At 38.6% G+C, this 14016-nt stretch overlaps 1 protein-coding gene across 4 annotated transcripts in view; it reads right to left on the minus strand.

Moving 5' to 3' along the window:
- Positions 1–14016, minus strand: part of HYDIN (HYDIN axonemal central pair apparatus protein) — a 378288-nt gene that overhangs the window by 230546 nt on the left and 133726 nt on the right. For all 4 annotated transcript variants that reach the window (XM_032591379.1, XM_030298918.1, XM_032591380.1 and 1 more), the window contains exon 11: positions 3877–3995. In XM_032591379.1, coding sequence (XP_032447270.1) covers positions 3877–3995 — 119 coding nt within the window. The remainder of the gene's footprint in view (positions 1–3876; positions 3996–14016) is intronic.

Raw genomic sequence — 14016 nt, forward strand, 5'->3', positions numbered from 1 at the left:
GACTCGGTCCATCGCTCCCACTCCCACCTCCCCTGGTGTCTGTGCAGTGAGCCTGTGCTGTAGCCACACAGCTCTCTATTCCTTGCCAGCGCTGCACCTGAATTGGTGGACAGCACGTTCTCTCTCTCTATGTACTACCTTCAACCTACACTCCAAGTATTAGAGAAAAAAGAGCATAGGAGATCATGAAGAAATGTTCAGAAAGGCATGTGGGGAATGTCAGGAACCTAGAAGAAGGAGGAGAATTTCCAGAAGGGGTTAATTGTGGACAGAGTTCATGGGGAATACACTCTGAGAAAATGTTACAGATTTTTTATTTTTCATTAGAGGCCAGCCCTGCCCTTGAAGAAGAAAGTAACTCCAATGGAGTGTGACGGTAGAATCCAGAGTCCAAACGTTTAGGGAGTGCGTGGGTGTGGAAGAAATAGTGGTTGACAATTCAAGATTCCGATTTTGAGAGGATTCGTGGTGAGGAGGGAGAGTGGGGGAGACAAAGCTGTGGGAAGTATGGTACAGGAGACCCAGTATATTTATATTAAATGACATAATGCATACTCAGTGCTGGGCCCATGTTTGTTGTAATAAGAGAACAGAGCTAGGTAACCAAGGGAATGGGGTCTGGGTGGGTGTGGTGTGTCCACCAGCTTAGGTTACCTCCTGAGAAGCAAAGAAGAGGGAATCAAGAGTATATATAGAATAGAGTCAGGGGCCTTTGCAAAGGAAAATCACCACTTCTTCCAAGAGAAGATGGGTGATGGACCAAAAGAGATATATAACTAATTGTTGCTTGATATTTTATTCATCTTTTTACATTCATTTTCCATTCTCCCTCACTCTGTTTTAAGTTCCCTGGTCATAGAATTCATGCTTCACCTTTCATTCTTTCTAAAGAGACCACGTAGAAAGTGATTATGGCCAGGGACTCAGAAGCCAAATAGCCTGGGCTCAAATCCCAGCTTTACCACTGACTTCCTAGCTGTGTGATCTTAGAAAACGTGCTTTGCCTCTCTGTCCCCCAGTGTCTCCATCTGTAAAGGGTAAGAACTGCTAACTTCTCAGAGTGCTTTGAAGATGAAATTAATTTTTGTAACTCTTAGAATAGTGCTTATAAATGACAGTGATTGCTACCTGTATTCCCAGCGCTATGCAGGATGGGTTTAAAATTTACCTGAGCTTAAGAAGCAACTGACACACGTTAGTGATAAATTAAAGGCAACTCAAAGGTGTTTGAGGTAATTCAAAGGGAATTCAAAGGGAATTCAATTCAAAGGCAATTGTTTTCCTCTCCGAGGAAATGCACAGATTGCCTTTTTATTTTTCAGGTAACAGCAATATTTTACTCAGATTTTGTAGAAGGCACAAGCTCCTCCATTTTCAAGAACATACATGTCATTCTTCTCCCCCTGACAAAAGAGCACCTTCATGTGTCTGCAGAATCCAGCAAGTCATTTGGGACAAAACCCTGAGACTTTTTGATTACCTTACCCTTGCAGTCCAATTCCTTGGCGAGGAGAAAATTTATAATAGAGCTTCACCTAGTTTTCCTTCTAATTACACTGGGGAATAGTGAACACTCTTGGGACTATGGTTTACTTTTTATGTATTTGCTAAGCTCAGCAATGACTAAGGGCAATAGCTAGTTATTCAAATTTGTCTCAAGTAGGTAACATAATAAATTGAAAGAGAGATGCAATGAGGCATCAGCACTAAATACGCAGAGAGTGCAAAATATTCCCATAAGAAGCAACTCACCATGTCCTTCTCTGCCATTGCACAGCCCTCAAAATTGTCCACTCTGATGCAGCACCTCATATAACACTCACTTAGCTGGCTGCGATGTACTTTACTATTTCAAATCTGGGATGGTGGGAAGGTGGTGGCCTCAAATACACTTCGGTTAAATTTGTTAGAAATTATTATTACACTCAGGGAAACCTTATCCATTTTGTATCAGAACTAAAGGTCCTTTTCTATTGTGGCATCCATAAGACACAACACTTAGGATGTAAGGGAAATTCACACTGGATAAATTATGGACACAATATCAATTTAATAAGTATCGCACATTTTTTCCTCCCGAAGTGACCCTTTTTTCAAAATGCAAAACACAATGCAACATAGTAGCTGTGCCATTTTTCATTTCATGGCAGTCATGTGACTGGTTTTTTCATTTAACTTGTATTCTTATGTATATTCCATCTCAGATGACACTAATGTCTCTATTTACCTTGCGCATCATCCCATTTACCTTGCGCATCATCCCATTTAGGCCACGGTTACTCTAATGAATGTGGGGATGAACAATACAGTAGGAAGCTCTCAGTAGCAACCGGGCATTTGCCTCCCACGCCTAGGCTGGGCTGGGCTGAGATCTGAGTTGGTTGTAGGTTGGATTTGCTCCGTGGTGAAGGGCACCACAAAACCTTCCTTTTCCAGGCTACAGAGCCCTAGTAACCCAGTGCTCACTAACATTTACCAGCTGTATGACCTTGCCAAGTTACTTAACAGATGTGGCAGGGTCAGGTTTGCTATTCACTGACCCCACTCCCTCTTCCTCCTGTGCTCACAACTAGACTGCATTTCCCAGCCAATCTTGCAGCTGTGGGATGTGAATGAGCGTGATGCGTGCCACCTATAGGACCAACTCCTATAAAAGATCTTTCATGCACGTCTCTCCATGCTCTTTCCCCTTCTGCCCGCATGACAAATGTGGGGTTGCGGCCTTGTGGGCTACACGTTAGGGGTGGCAGAGCTATGAGACGGAAGGAGCCAGGGTCCCGATGCTCTGCTGACGGAGAGCCATCTGCTGATACGTAACCCTGAGACTTTACATAAGCAACAAAATAGACTTCTATCATGTCTGAGATAGTACAGATCTTCATATTTGTTTGTTACAGTATCTACCATTATCTTAACTAGCAAAACTGCTCCAGGCTCCAGGTTCCTCGGCTGTAAAATGGGAAGAGTCACTGCAATGCTGCATAGGGTTTAGGGAGGACCAAACGAACTAATGAATATAAAAGCACTGGTACTGTGCTCAACATATTTGAAAGATGATGTTGTTGATGGTATTAACCACTCTCTGCCTCTTATTTTTCCTTTATAAAATAGTTTCTAAGGATTAGAAACTAAATACATACAGATAGACAAGCATACACAATAGAGCATGGAACCTGACACCTATTTGTCACTCATTAAATAACTGCTTGTATTACTTTTATAGAAATACAAACATTTAAAGTTTAGGAATCATTGTAAAATAAAGTTTCAGTGGTCATAATTTGATATAGTGCAAAAAAAACACCCGAGATACAGAGTTAGTGGTGAGGAGACACTGAAGTGACTTTGATCCTGAAGAACCCATGAGTATATCTTGTAAAAGGATCATTTTCTATTTAATTGGAAAGACAAAGCACAGAATTTCAAACAGAAAGTTCCAGAAAGCACATGACTGGTTTTTAATCATGTATTAAAGACCAGTGCATTCAGAGAAAACTCTGAAGTGTGAAAATGCCTATCCTCATTAGGACATTCTGGAAAATTTGAAAGTTTTTCTGTCCTCTGGTCTATAGCATTTATGTTGTCGGAGGACAAGCATTAATCAGATGGGGATAAGATTGCAATCCACAAGATGAGGAGGATAAATAAAACCAATTAAATTATGGCTTTGTTGCCTTCAGGAAAGCTAGAGGGGAAATCCTCAAGGAGGCTTGCTAGGAAAGGAAGGAAGAGCCAGATCATTCTGGAGTCTGAGCATGAGTAACGGCAAATGGATGTGATTGTACACGTTTCGTATCGATAAACACACACACAATATAAAATAAACCAAAAAAGCCAAGTACTATCTGAGTCTCAATGAACAATTCTAGTGCTTACCTCATAACAATGTACAGATCCAACGAAAACTTTTCCAATGTCCAGCAGTTCAAGATTGAAATGAATCTTTGGCCCCATTCCTTCACCTTTGATTCGGAGGGGCAGACGGATCTCTCGGCCTATAAAAACAAGTCAGACTTTATTACCCTGAGGATGCTTCATTACCCCCCAACTACACATGACGTGGTGCCAATGTAAGCAATCAAGAGTTCTGTATCAAATCCCTGTGCTGGACCCGGGGAACTGCAATTTAACCAATGCTGAAGATTTTGCTTATCTTTAGGAAACACGAATACTGGTAGTTTCTTATCTTTAGAGAGCACCTTACATTGTAATTTAGGCGGATATTTTAGCAGAAAAAAATTTTTAAATTTTAACCCAGTCTTAATGGTATTCTTGTTCCTTATTTTTAAAACAATGTAATTTTTCTAAATCAGAGAAGAGTGACCACTGATAGATGCTTCTTATAAAACGAGAGTCACCATGGGCCTCCACAGGACATCGTTCTCAATGATTTTCCCTACATTTAGGAAGATAATGGTATTAAAGGATCTGTGTCTAGGAGTCTTACCATAGAGTTTCTTTCAGTAGGGGTAATGGGATCCACTCACAATATCCATGACTGCACACCCACAGTGGACCCAGGGCGGGTGAACAGAGAGCACAACCTTTAGGGTATTGACTGGCTTTGTTTCCTTTTTTAAAATGGATATACCTTTATCTGATAATATATGATCATTATAAAAATATTATAAAGAAAGTAGAAATTCTCACATAAATCTACTACCCAAAGATAACTACTATTAGCATTTTGGTGCCTACCCTTCCATACTCAATCATGTTTAAATACTAAAGTGCTACATGGTCATATTTAAATAGTAAATACTATATTAAGTTTAATGGAAATGAAAGCATATACTGTTATTACTTTGTAACTGCTTTTTTCACTTAACAATACATCTACAACATTTTTAATAATTTTTTTTAAATGTTTATTTATTTTTGAGAGAGAGACAGACAGAGTGTGAGAGGAGCAGGGGCAGAGAGAGAGAGGGAGACACCGAATCCAAAGCAGGCTCCAGACTCCGAGCTTGTCAGCACAGAGCCCGATGCGGGGCTTGAACTCACATACCACAAGATCATGACCTGAGCTGACGTTGGAAGCTTAACCGAATGAGCCACTCAGATGCCCCAATATCTGCAACATCTTTACATACCATCACTTGAAGATGAGTTAAATATTTTTAACCAGTCCCTCTTGTTGGATATTTAAATGGTTTCCAGTTTTTCATTCAACAAATTACAATGTAATTAATATCTTTGAACACATTATGAATAATTTCTTTAGGCACTTCAAAGATTTTCTATTGTTTCTTGTCTCCTACAGCTCCTGTTGAAAAGTCAGCTTACTGTCTTACTGCTCATTTGAGGTAAATGTCTTTTCCTCTGGCTGCATTAAGATTTTCTTTCTGGGGATACCTGAGTGGCTTATTTGGTTAAGCATCTGACTTCAGCCCAGGTAATGATCTCACGGTTCATGGGTTCGAGCCCTGCGTCGGGCTCTGTGCTGACAGCTCAGACCCTGGAGCCTGCTCAGATTCTGTGTCTCCCTCTCTCTCTGCCCCTCTCCTGCTGGAGCTCTGTCTCTGTCTTAAAAATAAATAAAAAACATTTTTAAGGGGTGCCTGGGTGGCTCAGTCGGTTGGGCGTCCGACTTCAGCTCAGGTCACGATCTCGCGGTCCGTGAGTTCGAGCCCCCCGTCGGGCTCTGGGCTGATGGCTCAGAGCCTGGAGCCTGCTTCCGATTCTGTGTCTCCCTCTCTCTCTGCCCCTCCCCCGTTCATGCTCTGTCTCTCTCTGTCTCAAAAATAAATAAACGTTAAAAATATTTAAAAAAAACATTTTTAAAAATTTTTAAAAAGATTCTCTTTTTGTTTTTGGTTTCTACCAGTTATACCATGATGTTCCCAGGTGACATTTTCATGTATTATTCCTAAGGTTTACAGCAATTTGTGAATCTCTGGATGAGTGCCATGCATCAGTTTTTAAATTTTCAGTCATTATGTCTTCAAATATTGCCTATGCTCCATATTCTCATTTCTTTCCATCCACATAGATAAATTTTTACCACATTCTATTTGACTCTGATGCTCTTTTCTATATTTATCTCTATATGCCTCAATATGGATGTTTTCTTTAGATTTATTTTTCAGTTTATAAAATCTATCTCTGGCTGCATGTAACAGGCTATTCAATTCCACTGAGTTCTTAATTTGTTAATGTAACTTTTCAGTTCCAGACTTCCCATTAGATTTTTTATAGTTTCCAGGCCTCTGCTCAATCTTTTGAGAATATTAAAAAAAAATGTTTAACATTAAAAAAATCTATCAAATAATTATGTTTTCTGGCTCTCTATGAAGTTTATATTGTTTATCTTGGTGTTCTATCAGACTGTGTTGTCTCCTTATATGTTTGATTATTTTTGACTGAGTGCTGGTCAGTGTACATAAAACCTGAAGTGGTCATCTGAAGCCCTGAGAAGATAGTAAGTTCCTCTTGCTTCTGGCTGGTGACTAAGGAGTATTAGCATTACCCAATCTTACCACTCTCCACTAAGATTCTGTGAGAGAATTAAGCTCTGTACCAAGTCATATGAGTGACTTTCTCAATTCTCCCAGGAAGGGCATATAGCTAGTACTATGCTAATTATAAAGAGAAGTTAATTCCTCACATTTAATTGATGCCTTAGAACATTAGAGATTACTTCCTAGAACCTCAGTGAAGAACTGTTGTAAACAAATTGATAATTGAAAAAGCAGTCAAAGCTGAGCTTCAACCTTTGGGAGGGCTGATCCATTTCCAGTCCCCACTTCACTGGGTCCCATTATAAAGTCTGGGGAGTTATGAGGGCCCTTTCTCCTTGGGCATCCCATGAACTCCCATGTTTCTTCCCTAACTGTACTTAACTTTTCAGCTTGTCTGTAGTATCTACCAAAAAGGTGGTGTCTCTAAGGATAAAGTGGTGTCTGACTTTAGGAAAGTCTGACTGTCTTGGCTTTCCTCTTCTCTTGGATCTTGGCCCTGTAATTCTCTACTGTCTTGGTAGCTCTCTTTTGTCTATAAAAAGTCCTTGAAAATATTTTGCCTTGCTCTTCTAGTTGTGTTTTAGAGAGAGACAGAGAGACAGAGACAGAGAATCCAAATTGCCTAGCCCACTGTTATTGGAAATAGAATTGCCAGAACGAAGGGATGAACATTTGACATTTTGATAGCTATGGGCATGTTGCCCTCCAGAATGGTTGTAGGAATTTGCACACACACAACAGTATTTAAAGGTCTGTCTCTCCATACCCTCCCTGATAGTGGGGATATCACACTTTTGAAAATCTTTGATAATTTGATAGGTTTTCCTTAAATGTATACCATTTACATTTCAAACTCTTTAAGCAAAAATAAAAGATTTGCTCTGTAACATTTTGAACATTGAAAAATACTTTTGATGCTCTGTTAGATATAATCTTTAGTATTATAGTGACTGTGCTTTGAACAATCAAGCCATATTTATAATTTATTATTATTATCATTATAATGCCTTATGGAAATTTATGTTCCAGCCTTTTGTTGCTACTTAGCTTCTGTATCTTTAAGGCTTTCTCTCTATGACTGTCCCTTTAAAGACAGGGGTATTTGTCTCTATGTCCCCTCTAGTGCTTGGCAACACAGTGGTCATTAGGCATGTATTACTTTGATCATAAGAAACAAGAACAATCAGCAATATTTGGGACAAGTGATCCATTCAAAGGGTTCTCCCAATCCATCTGATCCCTGGAAAAGAGATCACTCTGAAGATCAGGTGTTTGTGTTAACAATACTGTAGAATATAAGTAAAACTTTCAGAGAACCTCATCAACTCACTCATTATTTTAGAGTTCTAACCTACTGGCAATGATTTTTACTGCTTGGTCAAGAGAAAAGTATTTTGACAGAGATCCAACTTTCAGAACAGCAAAGAAGGAGAATTGCAAATATATTGTGGAATAAACAGCAAGACTATTTATAACTGTCAGGCTTAAAGCTTTCCCCATCTGTTACCTTGACTGCCTTCCTTAATAATAATTTTTTTTTTTAAAAAAGGATATGTGTTGTAATAAAGCAGTGAGCTAATGTTTCTTTGGGAATTATTAATTACTTCAACGGAGATTGTTTTATGTGTAGCTAGCCATTTCCTTCACCTAGGATAGGAGTACAAGTGATAACCAGCAGTACTTTTGCCAGAGTTAGTCTACATTTTAAGGTCACATTACAAATGCTACTTTCCTGCAAGATTTATGAAGCAGGGATTTTTCTTGTCTTGGCAAAAGACAGCAAGAGGGACAAATGTGAAGGAACTAGTAAGCTCTAGGACAGATTCCTTGCTAGAAGACGGAAGTATTAAAATGTTTATTTTATTTTTTTTAATTTTATTTATTTTTAAATTTTTGTTAATGTTTTATTTATTTTTGAGGCAGAGAGAGACAGAGTATGAGCAGGGGAGGGACAGAAAGAGAGGAAGACACAGAATCCGAAGCAGACTCCAGACTCCGAGCTGTCAGCACAGAGCCTGATGCAGGGCTTGAACTCATGAACCACGAGATCATGACCTGAGCCAAAGTCGGATGCTTAACCGACTGAGCCACCCAGGCACCCCTAAAATGGTTTTTTTAATGTTCATTTACTTTTGAGAGAGAGAGAGTGCAAGCAGGGGAGGGGCAGTGAGAGAAGGGGAGACAGACTCCAAAGCAGACTCTGAGCTGTCAGCACAGAGCCCGATTCAGGGCTCAAACCCATGAACTGCGAGATCATGACCTGAGCCAAAATCAGACGCTTAACCGACTGAGCAACTCAGTTGCCCCCCAATTTTTTTTTAAACAGGGCAATTTCCAGATGACACAATACTCTATATGGAAAACCCAAAATATTCCACCAAAAAACTGCTAGAACTGATTCATGAATTCAGGAAAGTCACAGGATATAAAATCAATGCACAGAAATCGGTTGCATTCCTATACACCAACAATGAAGCAACAGAAAGAGAAATCAAGGAATTGATCCCATTTACAATTACACCAAACACCATAAAATACCTAGGAATAAATCTAACCAAAGAGGTGAAAAATCTATACACTGAAAACTATAGAAAGCTTATGAAAGAAATTGAAGAAGACACAAAAAAGTTGAAAAATATTCCACGCACCCAGATAGGAAAAACGAATATTGTTAAAACGTCAATACTACCCAAAGCAATCTACATATTCAATGCAATCCCATCCAAATAACACCAGCATTCTTCACAGAGCTAGAACAAATAATCCTAAAATTTCTATGGAACCAGAAAAGACCCCGAATAGCCAGTGATCTTGAAACAGAAAACCAAAGCAGGAGGCATCACAATCCCAGACTTCAAGCTATACTACAAAGCTGTAATTATCAAGACAGTGTGGTACTGGCACAAGAACACTCAGATCAATGGAACAGAATAGAGAACCCAGAAATGGACCCACAAATGTATGGCCAACTAATCTTTGACAAAGCGGGAAAGAATATCCAATGGAATAAAGATAGTCTCTTCAGCAAGTGGTGCTGGGAAAACTGGACAGTGACATGCAGAAGAATGAACCTGGACCACTTTCTTACACCATACACAAAAATAGACTCAAAATGGATGAAAGACCTCAATGTAAGACAGGAAGCCATCAAAATCCCCGAGGAGAAAGCAGGCAAAAACCTCTCTGATGTTGGCTGCAGCAACTTCTTACTCAACACGTCTCCAGAGGCAAGGGAAACAAAAGCAAAAATGAACTATTGGGACCTCATCAAAATAAAAAGCTTCTGCACAGCGAAGGAAACAATCAGCAAAACTAAAAGGCAACTGACAGAATGGGAGAAGATATTTGCAAACGACATATCAGATAAAGGGTTAGTATCCAACATCTATAAAGAACTTATCAAACTCAACATCCAAAAAAACAAATAATCCAGTGAAGAAATGGGCAAAAGACATGAATGGACACTTCTGGAAAGAAGACATCCAGATGGCCAACCGACACATGAAAAAATGCTCAACATCACTCATCATCAGGGAAATACAAATCAAAACCACAATGAGATACCACGTCACACCTGTCAGAATGGCTAACATCAACAACTCAGGCAACAACAGATGTTGGCAAGGATGCAGAGAAAGAGGATCTCTCTTGCACTACTGGTGGGAGTGCAAACTGCTGCAGCCACTCTGGAAAACAGTATGAAGGTTCCTCAAAAAACTAAAAATAGAACTACCCTGTGACCCAGCAATTGCACTACTAGGTATTTATCCAAGGGATACAGGTGTGCTGTTTCAAAGGGACACATGCACCCCAATGTTTATAGCAGGACTATCAACAATAGCCAAAGTATGGAAAGAGCCCAAATGTCCATCAATGGATGGATGGATAAAGAAGATGTGGTATATATACACAATGGAGTATTATCTGGCAATCAAAAAGAATGAAATCTTGCCATTTGCAACTACATGGATGGAACTAGAGGGTACTATGCTAGGCAAAATTAGAGAAAGACAAATATCATATGAGGACTTTAAGACACAGAACAGATGAACATAAGGGAAGGGAAGCAAAAATAAAGTAACGGGGGGGGGACAAAACATAAGAGACTCTTAAACATGGAGAACAAATAGAGGGTTACTGGAGGGGATGTGGGAGGGGGGATGGGCTAAATGGGTAAGAGGCATTAAGAAATCTATTCCTGGAATCATTGTTGCACTATATGCTAACTAATTTGGATGTAAGTTAAAAAATAAAATTAAAAATAAAATTAAATACATACATACATACATAAAACAGGGGAGTTTCCTATCTCTGATTACAGCGCCCTGATTTCACACAAGAAGCAGGGAAATGCACTACAGAACCCGCTCTAACAGCCTTGAAGGCCTGAATGCAACATTGCATTTAGATCACATTGCATTTAGATGTGATCCAGAAAATATAACCAGGGGCTTGCAAAAACTTGCCATCTATCTTAGACGTCCAATATTATACTTGAACTCCATTCCTGCGCAGTAAGACAAGAAAAAAGAGGAGGAAAAGTATAAATAGAACAAACTGTCATTATTCACGTATTTTAGGACTATCCACCTGGAAAATCCTAAAGACTCTGTGAATAATTTTTTAATTAGTAAGATACAGTAATATTGATGGTTACCAAATCAATATTCAAAAGTAAAGTGCATTTCTCCATATAGCAACAACCAGAAAAATTAATTTCCAAGACACTATTTACAATAGCCACAAAAATATAAGTACCTAGAAATCAATGTAACAATATATATTTAAGATCTTCAAGGGGCAAATCATAAAAGTTTATTGAAAGATATTAACAAAGATCTAATTAAATGGAGAAGTAGGCTATGTCCTTGAGAAGGAAGACTCAATATCATAAAATTGTCAATTTTCTTCCAACTGATCTTTAATTTCAACACTCTGCTAAGCAAAATGCCATCGGGTAGAATGTACAGATTGATTATACAATTTAAATGTAAAATCAAGGGGCCAATAGCAACCAAGACATTCTTTAAAAGAATAAATTGGACTAATTTGCTCTTTGATATATTAAGGTCTATTATAAAGCTATTATAATTAAGTTAATGTGGTATTGGGGCAGAAGGTACAAAATGATTAAGGAAACAACAAAAAACTCAGAATAAATGTACACATATATGTGAATTATGACAGAGCAAATGCTGAATATCAGGAAGGGAAGATGGACTGGAATGCACAGAGCCAAAACAGCTGGACATCCACATGGCATCTGTGGTAGATTGAACAATGGCCCTCAAAGGTGGTCCCATGTCCTAATTCCTGTAAATATCACCTTATATAGTAAAAGAGTGAATATTACCTTATATGGCAAAGTAAGTGAGTGATTAAGTTAAGAATTCTGAGATGGGGAGATGATCCTAGATGATCTTTATTATTGTAGCTTAAAAACTGTCGAAATAAGGTAGTGGTAGCCTTCCAATTTTGTTCTTTTCCAGAGTTATTTTGGCTATTCTAGGTTCTTTGCATTTCCATATGAATTTTAGAATCAGCCCGTCAATTTCTATACACCCACATGCACGTGCATGCGCACGCGCGCGCGCACACACACACACACACACACACACACAAGCAACTAGAATTTCTATTTGGATTGCATTGAGTCTATCAACAAACTTGAGGAAGAAATGACATCTTACTAATATTAATTATCCACTTGTTAACAAGGTATAGTTTTCCCTTTATTTGGGTCTTTAATTTCTCCCAGCAATGTTTTATAGTTTTCAATGTACAGGTCTTACACATCTCTTGTCAAATTTATCTCTAAGTATTTAGGATTTCTTAATGCTATTTTAAGTGACAGTGTTTTTTTTAAATTTCAATTTCCCATTGTTCACTGTATAGAAATACAACTGATTCTCTCTATATAGATCTTGTATCCTGCAACCCTACTACACACTTACTTTTCAGCCTTCATTTAAAACAGATATTCTCTAACACAATCTCCACAGATTTTGATTCAATAAAACATAGATGAAACCCAAGAATCTACATTTTTAATGATCAGCCAGGGTAATTCTATGCAGATTCTCTAGGGATGTTACCCGACGAAACATGAACCTTGTTTCAACAAGGTTGAATATTAAGTATGCTAATAGGTTTCAACATATGAATTTTGGGAGAACTCAAATATTCCGTCCACAGCACGTGCTAAAGATGGGCTCACAATGCAAACATTTCAAACCATCTCAAGAAACAATCCAGTAGGAGGAAAGTCAGTGTTTACCACAAACATGCAAATTAGTACCCCAAGAGTTTGAGATAATAGAAAACTCTTAAAGGAACTCTAACCTCTCATCTTAAAATCTCTCAAGAAGTAAACACAGAAATAGAAACCAAGTTTATGAAATTAAAAACTGAGTAGATGAATACCAAAGAGTAGAAATAGCTAAACAACTAATCAACTGAGAGAAAGATCTTAGAAAAATACCCAGAATATGTCAAAGAGAAACAAAGAAATAAAAAAATGTAAAGAAGTCAGAAGGTATGGTGAGTCCATGGGAAAGACATATATCTAAAAAAAATTCCAGAAGGAGAAAACTGAGATAATGAGATGAAAACAACACTGAAGAGATAAGTGCTAAGGAATTCCAGAACTGATCAGAGATTCTTAGACTGAAGATGCAGGTTTAGTACCCAAGTAGGCTAAACAAAGGCAAATTCACCACAGTGAAGCTGTAGAAAACCAAAGGATGGAGTAATTCTTCTGTCAATCTGATGCAAAAGATAGGCAACTGAAAGAAAGGACAGTTAAGCTGCAGGAGATTTCCCACAGTAACCATATGGTCCCTTGTCCATATTTGGAGGAAGCAAGCAGCCTCATGGAGAGACCATGGATGAGGGTTCCAGCAGACAGAACCTGGCGAGGTCCCTGTCAACAGCTAGGATTAACTGCCAGACATGTAGGTGGAAGAGCTATAAAATGATACCAGCTTTCACCTTCAGGCCTGTCCAGCTGTCGCCAGGGAGAGCAAAGTGGAGCTGTCCTTGCTGATTCGGGACCAGTCTGCAGATCTGTGAGCAGAATAAATGGCTGCCAGTTGTTTTAAGCCACTAAATCTTTAGGGTGGTTTGTTATGCACAAAAGATAAAATGGACAAAGTGGCTTACGTAATTAGGGTTTTTACTTTGCTCACATATCCGGGACATTGGGAAATGTGGATTTGGGGGAAGGGAGGGTTTAGGGGTTGAAGGCATGCTGCTGCTCTTGATGATGATGATAACTGGTAAGGATGAAAAGGACTAATATTGACTCAATAGCTACATTCTCTTCAAGTTCCAGAACCATACAGTGGTACTTATTGTAGCTTTTAAATATGTTTTAACACGTGGTGGGGTTAGTCCTCTCTTATTATTCTTGTTTTTCTGAACTTTCTAAGAAGTTCTAGTTCATTTATTTCCTCCATAAGAACTTTGGAATAAACCTAATTAAAAAAAAAAAAAAAACCTTGATATTACCACTGAGATCACGTTATATTTACAAGGAGAACTGACCAATTTATAA

The sequence above is a fragment of the Lynx canadensis genome, chromosome E2, assembly GCF_007474595.2.
Source record: "Lynx canadensis isolate LIC74 chromosome E2, mLynCan4.pri.v2, whole genome shotgun sequence".
In the NCBI taxonomy this organism is placed as follows: Eukaryota; Metazoa; Chordata; class Mammalia; order Carnivora; family Felidae; genus Lynx; species Lynx canadensis.